The sequence below is a fragment of the Sciurus carolinensis genome, chromosome 7 (genome assembly GCF_902686445.1).
Source record: "Sciurus carolinensis chromosome 7, mSciCar1.2, whole genome shotgun sequence".
Lineage (NCBI taxonomy): Eukaryota > Metazoa > Chordata > Mammalia > Rodentia > Sciuridae > Sciurus > Sciurus carolinensis.
Window position 1 is genome coordinate 10233085 of NC_062219.1, and position 12115 is coordinate 10245199.

A 12115-nucleotide genomic window follows, 5' to 3' on the forward strand; every position below is an offset into this window, starting at 1 on the left:
TAGTTGTATTTTTTTCTTTTTTTTTTTTGTCTGTACTGGTAACCATTTCTAAATCAATCCATATGCAACCATTTCCACACCTTGATTCATGAAGCAAATTGTGATCAGCTGCTCTCCCGAAATAGAGCATGGCTTTATACATACAGAAACTTGTACATTACCCTCTTTTTTTTTTTTGTTTTTTTTTTTTTTGTTTGTTTTTGTTTTTTGTATTTTTTGTTTCTTTTTTATTTTTGGAGATATGGCCCTAATGAAAAAATATATAAAATAAAAATAAAAAATTATTTAAATCTACCATCACTTCGTAGTTACCACATCATGAAAAAGAAACTAAAAACTTTGTACTAAAAAAAAAAAAAAAAAAAAAAAAAAAAAACCCAAAACAAAAAAAAAACAAAAAGAAAAGAAAAAAGTGAGGGTATGTTTAATGTACAACTTCTATATACATCACAGCCCATAGGCAGTAAAAAAAATATTTAAAAAATGATTAAAGGAATCGTGAAGAACTGTCATGTGGGGGCCAAACGACAGACAGCAGACACGGCGTAGTGGTGAGGAAGCAATTTCGTTGATCACTATCAGGTATGTATTTTCAATCCTAACTTAAAAGACGTTGTTTTTGCTCCTAGCCTAATGTAACCATCTTCCCGTGGAGAAACCAGTATCATTCATAGTTCTGACTACTGACTGACACACCTCCTTGAGCCCCTATACCTATATCTCTAGAAGTTTCTATTGCACAGAGCTTTGGGTGATGGGATGCAGTTTTTTCATTCTTGGAAGAATAAAACACATAGGAAACTGATAATTTTTCACCTTTTTGACTCAGTGTGGTGAAATTTTCCCATCTTAGCATTTTTTGCCAAAACTTTTTTCTTTAAAGTCAATTTGCTTCCCAAAAAATGCAATACGACATGGAAAAAAGAACATTAAAAAGAGAATCTGTGAAAAACAAAACATGACCTTTGAATGCACGAGACAGCAACTTTGGTTAAAAAAAAAAAAAAAAGAAATAAAAAACCCCAAAGGATGTACTTATACACACAGACAGCAAATATTAATTTCATAACTGTTCAAATTAATTATTTAATTCCCAATTGGTAAATAGTGAATGGGGCAGAGGAGCAAAGATTTTCTTTTCCTTCTTCCTACGCTGGATAAACAAGAACAGAAAACAGCCAGTTATATGTGACGCTCTAATCTTCACTCACACATGCTTGCCTTCTCACTATGTCATAACTGCCCAATCTGAAATAGTACATCACAGATGACAGATGCAACCAGAGAGTTCAGGACAGCTGATATTGAGATATCCAGCAACCGACCCTCGTGCAAAAGGAATTCCGAGCGGTTCTCGTCCACTCTGGCCATGGCCAGCAAAGCCTTGGCCGCCCTGCACATCATGTCTACGCTAGGTGGTTCCAGAGGCGGGGGCTGCATGTGTATGAGGTTATGCTGGCTCTGCTGGTACTGCGCCATTGTGACCCCGTCCTCCAGGAAGCTTATCAAGTTCCCAATGCTTCCCTTCTGCACGGCTATTGCCCTTGCGGCTAGCGCATCCCCCTGGGCAAGGTTCGATAAAAGCGCCATGGACATCTCTCGACAGACTGGGTTTTTGCGATCCCCAACGTACCTAACTAACGTAGCATAGAATTTCTCCTGACGACTAAATGGAGGCGTGGCCAAGATCAGGTCCACATTATTGTCCTGGATGCTGAGCTTACAGAGGGTCTCCAGCACAAGTCTCTGAGGCGACAGGACCGAGTTGGGTCCCACTGTGGGAAAGGGGTCTTGCGCCTCCGCAGATGGGCACACCATCCAGTGCAGCAAGCCATCCAGGATCGGCAAGCAGATGCTTTCCGTGTAAGCGGACAAGTCTAGCTGCCCCGAGATGTTGGCCAATGTGACCAGTGTGTTGTCCCGCAAGACCTCCAGGCAGTCCCACCACCACTCATCTTTGCTGCAGGCCACCCCCTTGTCCTCGTCCTCCTCCTTCTCGTAGGTCTGCGGCGCTCGCTTCCTCTCTGGATGCTCATGGTGAAGAAGAATCAGCTTCCCCAGGATCAGCACCAAGCCCGGATGTTTGGACATCTCGGCGTCATTGCCAGGCACGAAAGACAAGCTGCGCACGATGTTGGACACGCAGATGCAGCGCTTGGCCAGCGAGTCCTGCCAGTGTGCGATGGTGCACAGTGGAGTCTCGTCCCGGCTCCTGGGCTCGTCCTCCAGCAGTCTGATGTTCCGGTGGCTTTTGGCCTGCTGTATACCAAAAGGAAACTTGCTGCTCTCGGTCTGGGGCCCAGGGTTTGCTTCTTCGGGCAAGGCCCCTGGCCGAGCAGACAGGACGTCGTCGATGGTGGCTATGATGCTTTTCTCTGGCTGCTCTTCAGAATCGCCTTTGCCTTCTGGCTCTTTCTTTCTACCTGTGGAGCTTAAAGGGGGAGCTGGGCGCCTGCGAGGAGGAATCTCCATCTTGCTCTCAAAGTGAGTCTGGATGTGCTCGGTGGTGTCGCCGCCCCCCAGCTGCCAGTGCAGAAGCCCGCTGCTGAACTCCTGCACGCGGCCCAAGCGATCAGAGCGGTCCACGACGAACAGGTTGTTCTTCTTGACAATCTTTATTGGCAGCTTGTCAAACTTACTGGCCTGCCTGGGCTTCTCTTTCGGGGCTGCAGTGGCATCTGGGGCTGTGAGGGTGGCACTGCTCTTCACCTCTGACTCTACCTTTTCACCATCTTCCTCCTCCTCGTCCTCCTCGTCCTCCTCCTCGAGACCCTCAGCGTCTTCCTCCTCTTTCCCAGAATCGTCTGCCAAGGACTGGCTGTCATCTCTCTTCACTGCATTGTGATCGAGTGCTTTCTGGCTGGGGTCTCCCACTTCATACTCCATGAGAATTCCAAAAATGTCAATCAGGCATTTTCTAAAGTACTCTACTAAAAGTTCAAGAAATCCAGACAACTAGAGGGGAGGAGGAGAGAGAAGAGGTACAGTCATGACATTAGCTGTGACTGGAGGGGTGAAACCCTGGGACCACCTTTCTGGCTGGGCCATGAAAGTTCCCTGCATGTCTGCTGGGTGAACTTCCTGAACGCCAGGTCACTCACCAAACCAGCACTGGACATGCCTCCTGTATGCTGCTGACTTTCAACTCCACCAACGTGAACCTGACCTCTTGCTGCACATTCTAACGTCAGTGATGAGGGAAGTCTCTGCTGTTCTTTACCCACCCGGTTTGGCTACAGTGCACTCATTATTAGAAGAGTAGGAACGTGGATTTTATAGACTCGTTCACCCAAAGTGACTCTCTTCTCTTCCATTATTTATCTGAGACTTGCTTGCTGGGATTTTTATGGTTATTATTCTTAGGATTTTATGGTTATTTTTGTCTCAGGTGCCATAGGTTACCCTAATTTACATTCACTATATATCCTTTAGAGAAGATAATTTCAGCTATGTAGTAGCTCATAAACACTGAAAATTAAAAACAAATCAATTTAGTCCTTGATAAATGAATTAAAATGTTTCATAAAATGCAATTTTACATTTCGGTTATCCACAGCTCTAGCTGAAAGACAAAGCCACCAGGAGAGCTGCTGCCCATGGGAGCAAGCCGTGCTTCCCATGAGCCCCTGCGGCACGGAGGGCACACCTACAGCTTCAGACCCCACCACCGGCCCTCCCTACACGAGGGGCCGCCAGAAGCAGGTCATAAAAAGGGTCTCTCGTGACAGACAGGGGCACACTTTTCTGTCAGCTGACAGTTTCTTTGGGAAGGGGCTGTGAAGCACCAACTCTGGCATAGGACTTGCTTTCAGGGTCCCAAAGGGACCATTTTCCAGAAGGGAGTCTGGATGGCTGCAGTTTACTTTTCCCCCGGGGAAAAGGGGACGTTAATAAAGTGATCCTGGGTGTGGAAATGTGTGACCAGCAACGGCTCACCTATATGAGGATGAAAGGTAATTATTCTACTGAAGGCTAGATACATTTTAAAAATATTTATTTTCTTTTAAAAAGGGACTTTGTGTGACATTTATGATCTTATTAATATGCTTTCTATCAACTGAAAAATCACCCTCCTGGGCTACACTGCACTAAGGACTTCCATGAAAGAAGAAAGGGGGTGGAGAGTCTGGTCTTATGTCAGTGGAAGCAAGGAGAGTGGACGTGTTACTTTTTAACACAAAGCAGAGCGTGTCCACGCGCTGCCAGGAGGAGGGCCTCTCCTCAGCTCCCGCTCTGGCCCAGCTCCCAGCAAGACGCAGGGCGGGTGGGAGGGCCATGCTCATTACTAAAGGAGCAGGTTTGAAGTGACTGCTTCAAAATGACCTGGGAAGAGGTGGAACAAAGGGGCGACTCGGACCGAGGTGTGGCCACAAGGCCATGACATTTTCAGTAGGATGTGGGGTGGGGGGGCTTCGCTGACCTCCTCTCTACTAGACACTTCACGCATTTTCTGGTTTTTAAATATTTTTTAGTTGTAGATGAACACAGTGCCTTTATTTTATTTATTTATTTTTATGTGGTGCTGAGGATCAAACCCAGTGCTTCACACGTGGTTGGCAAGTGCTCTACCACTGAGCTAAGTCACAGCCCCATTTGTTTTTAATTAAATGAAAGACATCAAGTCCCCCTGGAAAGTAGAGCAACGTCCCATTGTGACTAACAATATTTCCAACACTGATTCAATCTTAACTTCATGTTACATTTTGAGTGACATTCCCTCTGGCCTGCTAACATTCACGCTAATGATTTAACCCTGCCACTCCGCCCCGCTGCCCACAGTCACTGATTACCTGAGAAGCACAGGTACGTGTGTCCACATGTTCAAGGACCGGAATGACTATCACTGCAGACCACGTTCTCAGACAGCTACCTATTGATTAATGTTGGTTTATAACTACAATGATTCGAGATGTTAGCTCATGACTGCCAATCTACGTGGCTGATATCAATCAGGCATGTGCACAACTTGACTTCCTAACATTCTAATATGGCCACTGGTTGGACTGGCACCAGCCTGCTCACCTGGGAGAGATTGAAAGTAGCAACCGTGCTGTCATCGTAGAGAAGGATGTTGATGGTGTCCAGAGCCCAAGTACTTTCAGCCAAAAGCCCTGATTTAAGGGACATCATCACACGCCATGCCTCAGGGGTAACTGAAACCAGGAAAGAACAAGGGTATAAGAAATGTCAACTCTATGAACAAAAGGGCAGAAAGTAACAAAAGAATGAGAGGAAAGAAGGGGAGGCCGGGTTAAACAGATGCTCTGAGTGCTGAACATGCTCTTTTCTGAGTTTAAGTGGAGGTGACAGGTTGTGCTAAGAAACTTTTGCTGTCTAAGATCTTTTTGTTTTTCTGCTAATGAAACACGCATCACAGTGCTCCTAGTCGAGGATGGCGGGGCTGGGCACAGGGTCTGTCCGTCTCATCTTGGGTATTTTACCACCTGATAGCCTGTAATGACGCATCAGTTTCTACTAGAGTGGGCCCAGAAGTGCCTCTGTCTTCTTTTGCATTCTTCACTCACAAGTGTCTCAAGGTGATGTCTCTGGAAGGCTGGCAAGTATGCAGAATATAAAAGCAAAACTTAAATCCCAAGTTCACATCCTCAGATACAAAGTCTTGATTTCCCCACGCTGTCTTCCGTTTCTGAGCTCTTGCCCAGGTACATGCTACTGATAGACATTAGCACTTTGATGGTTGGATTTCCTGAGCCAAGGAACGGGATACAGAAGGGCTGTGTTTTTTTCTTGTTTTCCCTATTCCTGTTCCTGAAGAAAACGAAGTGATTGGATAAAGAATTGTTAAGATTCACCTATGACGGGGCTGCAGAAGGGACTCACTACTTTTCAGGAGGCCCTGCAGGGGAGCATGCATGGTGGGAGCCCGGGACAGAGGAGGAGGTCTGTTCTACCTGGATGTGCCAGGGCCACAGCCAGGTGGGCAGGAGGGGGTTCTGGGCACCCATAGCACTCTGTCATGGAGGAAGGCTGTGCCTGTGTTATTCCTTTATTTTATAAAAACATTTTTTAAAGCTGTATATGAACACAATACCTTCAATTTATTTACTTATTTTTATGTGGTGCTGAGGATGGAACCCAGTGTCTCACACATGCTAGGCAAGCGCCCTACCACTGAGCCACAGTCCAGCCCTCCTCCTTTATTTTAATTCCATTTAATTCTATTTCTAAGATAGGCACATAATACTTTTACATTGATCAGAGTCAAACTTTTTTTTTCAATTAAGGAACAAACTGGGCATGGTGGTGTATACCTGTAATCTCAGCAATTCAGGAGGATCAAGAGTTCAGAGACAGCCTCTTAGCAACTTGGCAAGGCTTTAAGCAACTCAGTGAGACTATGTGACACACACACACACACAAGAAAATAAATAAAAAGGGCAGGGAATGTAGCTGATAAAGCACTCCTGGGTTTAATACCCGGTACCAAACCAAAAAAAAACCCCATATTTTTCCCTAGGCTTAAGACAAGCACTGGTATTAACATATACTAAGAATTTTTAAACAAACTTAAATATTTAACTTAAATATACATTTGTATATACAGCATTTATATATTTAAGTATTTATATATATTTCTCTCTACATATATATCTTCTTAATGTCCAATGATTGAAAACATCTTTAATGCATTAATTTAGTATCTTTTAATTTTCTAATTGCTACAAACGATTAAGTAATTTTTTTTCTTAATCATTTTTACAAATGATTAAGAAAATTTTTTCTTATACAACCAATATCTATTATTTCCCTTGTGTTAAGAGGATTTAAAAATAAATGCAGAAAAACTGTGTACTCCCAGTCATTCCATATCTCTAATGAGCACTCACATCATCTCAAGACTGAACAAGTGATATCAGCATTCAACTGAAGCAGCTCCCGGGCCACATCTGCCAGTGCTGTGCAGACTGCATCAAACCTACACAGCACACGGCAGCACGTTCCCGGTACCGTCTCTATAGATACTTTTTGCCCATGGTAATTTACTGTGTATTGTTACCAAATCAGAGTGCTGTGCCTTCACATTCTTCGGGTCATCCTTAGCATTTCCGTGACCTCAGAGTGAGTTTTTTAAGCATGTGATGTAGGGATTAAGTGGTTTGGCTAGTGTCAAATCTTTAAGCCTGAAAGCCGGTATAGAATCACAGAGGGTTCCCTGACCTCTCATGCGGAGCTCTGATCTCCCCACATCAGTCACCCCTCCAGACACCATTTCAATTCAAGCTCTTCTCCAGCACCTTCTCAATTTGGATTAGTGGTTTCCAACTATTGCTCTTGTATAAAAGCATTCTGATAATTTGCACTCATAAGAACTTCATCTTACTAATATTTACACAAACTACATCTCAGCTAAAATTAAAATTCTAGACCAAATTATATGGTTACATTGTGTGCATATATGAATGTGTGGCAACAAATCCCATCACTGTGTACACTATGATGCGCCAAATAAAAACAAGGTGAAAAAAAGAAAATTCTAGATTGCAGCTGGAATTTCATTTCTGTAATTCTTACCAATATCTTTTGAGGTAATCTTTCGCCTTTGCTTCAGGACTGGCTGCGATGCTTCCACTGAGCCAGGAGGAAAGGTGATCTCCCTTCTGATTGGGGGTGGCTGAGGGGGCGGCCCGGCGACCTGGGATGCGGGGACTGTGGGCATGACCTTCTGCATCTTCATGGTGGGCAGAAAGGGAGACTTGCTTGGAGACATGCGGTTCTCCAGGGAGCGCTGGAAGGAAGCCGGGCTGGGCGCCCTGGAGATGTGGTTTGGCAGTGACGGTGGCGTCTGGTAGGATGACTGAGGTGGGCGTGTGATGGGCTGCATGGAGGCCGAAGAGGACATGTAAGGCTGGCGCTGGCTGACGTGAGAAGGCCACTGGCTCTCGTGATTGATCCTCTGATCAGGTACCATCAAGTCATCCGTGCGGCCCATGCCTGGGTAAGGGGGGGCCTGTGCAGGGCCGCCGGGGCCTTGCCGGTTCGGGTAGGGGTAAGGCATATCGTTGCGCGCGGCCCACATGTTCTGCTGCGGCCCTTCACTGGAGGACGACTGCATGGGGCCGCCCAGCATCTGAGGCGGGATTCCGTGGGGCTGCATCTGGCCTGGGCCCTGCATTCTCTCTCTGTTGTAAGGGTACGGGTACTGCCCCTGGATGGGCCTCCGGTCCGGGCCAGAGTAAGAGCTCCCATACTGGTTGTACATCTCTTGCTGCTGGTTGCCATACTGCATGTTGTACATGTCTCCCTCGTGGCGCTTGGCTGGAGGCCCGTACATGCCATCCATGTGGCGTTTGTAATTCTGAAATTCACATAAAGACAAATCATGCTGGTGTGCTCTTACAGGTATAATCATGCACACTCAAATTATGCAAAATAGTTATTACCTGGTGGAAATGTTCACTTCGAGAAGAATATGGGAAGCTCCTATGTAAAGAGAACTAACAATTTGGGACTGTTTCCATGTCATATAATGCCTTGGGTCACACACTCCAAAGGTGTCCAAAGTTTGTTTTTACATGTTGGAAATTTTCTGTGGGAAAAACAAAGCCTCCTCTCCTGCAGCATGGCAAAGTGCAGCCTCAGCTCAGAGGCAGGAGCTGGGCAGGGCTTGAAGCCACACTGAGATGGCCCTGGACATAAAAGGCTGGCCTACAAGAAAGCCCTGAGGAGCCCAGGGCCACCAGAAGTTCCAGGGCAAAAGGGATGTCTTAGGCTGCACTTCACAGAAAATTCTCCAGGCAGGATTCAGCTCCCCAGGCTGGGGACATCATGTCACCTGATGTCCAGCTTGTTCAGGTCAGACTCTCCATGAAAGTCCTGCTGGTCCTGTCCCAGCAGCACCTGCCACTAAGCTGGGAACTCTGGAGACCAGAGCGAGTCAGGGTGGGGAGGAATCTCTGCTTGAGAGGGGGTGAGATGCTGAGATTTTAATTAGTATTTGTTTTACTTGAAATTTGCTTAAGATCAGATGGCTAAATAATACAAGTCACCATGTCACACACACACACATACACATACATATGAATTTGTATTATTACATATATCTCCAGAAAAATTAAATGTTTAAAAGCTGCTTTGTGATAAAACTTTCAAAACAAAATATCCTCTACTTTGCAAGAGGTCTTCCATTTGAAAGGTTGCTTAGAAATAGCGAAGTCCCATGTGCCTGAAAAGCCACCATAGCACAAGCCTCAGTATCAGCTCTTACAGATGCAGGGGGTTTGCACAGTTGAACAGCAATGGCCACCACCATCTAGCAAGACTTACTCTATTGACTCAAAGTATGTGCCCATTAATATCTTATTTTAAAGGCAGATTACCTTTTACTATGTAACATTTTGAGTTGCCTTTTCTATATATTCTTCAAAACAAAGACTAATTTCTGTTTTACAACAGTTTCTGCTATAAGAGTATACAGTGGTCCCTGTATCTGCGGGGGACGGGTTCCATGACCCTGGTGGACACCAAAATTCAAGGACGTTCAAGTCCTTATATACTACGGTGCAGTCTTTGCAAATAACCGATGTCCTGCCTCCTGTATGCCTTAATTCATCCCTAGGTTACCTGTAATACCTATTAAAATGTTAGTGAATGCTATATAAATTATTATATATTATATGTCTCCACTGTTTAGGGAACGATGACAAAAAAGCACGTACATGTTCTGTACAGATGCAGTTTTTTAAAGACACTTTCAAACACTCTTGGTCTGTGGCTGACTGAACCCACGGATGTGGAGCCCACAGACAAGAGGCCAGCTGCACAGTATGGACCTCACCCCAGCACCGCACCCTCGAAGGGGCTTGTCATCGTTTACAAGAATGAGCGTGTTTAACTTCATTTACCATCTTGTATCTCAGGAACAATGTTTAGTTACTGACTCCAAAATCCCAGGACTACTTTTTAGCATTATATACATCCTGAATGTTCAATAAATGCTCATCATTTTTGCTATGATTCCTAAAACTTTTCAGAAGTAACACAAGTTTGAGTTTAAGCTTCTTGGAGAGTGACAGAGAACACAGGGACCCACGCCCACTCGCCAACTCACCGGCTGCTGGGGATACAGGCCAGGCTGGTGTCCTCCATACGGTGGCTGTCCTGCCGGAGGACCTTGGCCTGGATACTGCTGCCCGTAAGGTTCATGCCTGGAACAAGGCATTCAAAGGAAACTTAATACCCAAGTGACTTCAGGTAAGCACGGCCACGAACAACCCATTTTGGAGGCTCTCCCCCCGTGGTGCCGCCTTTCCTCTGTCACACACTGCTCCCGGCAGGCTTCCTGGGCAGCAGCTGCCGGAGCTTGCAGCAAGAAGGATGGGAACACCCATTTTGGGAGTGCTGCCAAACTCCTGGCTTGTGCTGTTGGTTAATAGGTGTGAGAGGAATACCGGTCGAACAGGCAGCCACCCTGTAAGCGCCTGCCCAAGCCTTTGAGGCAGGAGCTCCACCTACCCACTGAAGCTCACCCCAGGAAGTGTCACAGGACACCATGTGAGGCACCATGACAGAAGCAGCAGAAGGAATCTAAGACTCAGAAGCAGCATTTCTAGACGTGCTACGATATGCAAAATGTTCTACTTTTTAAAGGTCAAGCTTAATTCCAATAATGCTCTAAAACAAGTACACAAAATTTCAGAGTTCTATGACCTGAAAGTCTACAGAAAAAAATAACAGCAATGACTTAAATGTACTCCTAGTAAATCACAAAATGGAAATAAATAAAATACTTATTTTCAATGGCTACTACACTGAGAAATTATCAATACCATAAAAATAGTATGTTCTCAAGGGTACCAGATTTGGAATCTTGAAAAATAAGTTGGTTGAAGTTAGTAATATTGAATCTTGTAAGAAAGAGAGTAACTGAATTGAATGTATTCCTGATGTGATCAAGGAATATGAAAAACAATGAATTTTTAAATATCACAGGTAAAAAAGACAGAAGTTTTTGCTAACTACTATGATTATTTAAAAAGAAAGAAATATAATTGACACAGATAAAAATCTAAGCTGAGTAAGTAACATTTTTCAGAAAAGCAAATTTGAAGTAAATAAATCTCATGTGGTTGAACCAGAGAAGCAAATGTACTGGAAATCTTTTCATAATATATGAAAACTGTTCTTGTAATCTTGTTAGCTAAATCAATCAATCAATCAGTTTTTACTGGGCCCTCAAACCCAAAGCAAAATCCTGATCTGGCATACTGAACATTACATAATGGCTAACAGGTCCAGGCAGACACACGCGGCCAGGTTAGCAACTAGAACCAACTCCTAAGCCACTCTGAGAAAGTGTGCCGCTAGCTGGGCTCCACACAGCTATGGGCACATCAGGAAGAAGCCTTCCCTGGCCCAACAGGGTCTTCCCAGCTTGCCCCTCTGTATTAAACCAGGGAGCACCGTCTCAGCTGGACCCTGGAGGGAGTGCCCCTGAGGCACTCCCCTCACACTCTTTTATGCCTCCATTCTCTCCTTTTTTTCTTAAAGATCAAATATCACATTAAAGCCTGAGGGTTTCCCTTGACGGGAGGGAGAGGACGCTCCACGGAGGGGAGGCGTGTTGGACTAGGTGCACAGGGCAGGGGTCTCTTCACACGGGCAGCTCCCCTGTGCCATCTTTGTAGGACAGTTTATGATGACCTCTCTGGCATCTCAATGGCTCTCTTCCTTCTGGGCTGGTCCTGTGGCCTGACCGGCCACTTCAGGGTCAAGATGGCTTCCTTGGAGAGGCTCACGCAGGCCACGTGGTGGGCTTTTTCAGAACTGCTTATCAAGGAGTAACGTGCACTCTCTTTACAGGGAAGAGTGGAAACAGAAGGAGCAACTTCTGGAAGACCTTTCCAGAATGCTGGCAGCCTGACGGCTACTACCCTCTGACATTCCTTAAGAAATACAGGGGAGAGCGGGGAGCCCATGCTGTGAAGCCCGGGAGTCTGGTAGCTCCCAGAGGAGCTGCACCTGCCTGCAGCGGGGCCACTTCTGTGGGATGACACTGGCCGCCTCACTGAGGGAAGTGTGTGCTGGTTGCAGCACTGTGACATGGTGTGCTGAGGGGTGGCCGTGGACCTTGGGTTCACAGGAGAAGCCTCTGGAA

The 12115-nt window shown here is 45.5% G+C and overlaps 1 protein-coding gene across 6 annotated transcripts in view; it reads right to left on the minus strand.

The window, feature by feature from the left end:
* Positions 1-377: 377 nt before the first annotated feature.
* The window catches only part of Arid1b (AT-rich interaction domain 1B), a 389935-nt gene continuing 378197 nt past the window's right edge, over positions 378-12115 (minus strand). For all 6 annotated transcript variants that reach the window (XM_047557068.1, XM_047557066.1, XM_047557067.1 and 3 more), the window contains 4 exons: positions 10070-10166; positions 7534-8317; positions 5023-5153; positions 378-2955 (listed from right to left, as the gene is read on the minus strand). In XM_047557068.1, coding sequence (XP_047413024.1) covers positions 1234-2955; positions 5023-5153; positions 7534-8317; positions 10070-10166 — 2734 coding nt within the window. In that variant the 3' untranslated portion in view covers positions 378-1233. The remainder of the gene's footprint in view (positions 2956-5022; positions 5154-7533; positions 8318-10069; positions 10167-12115) is intronic.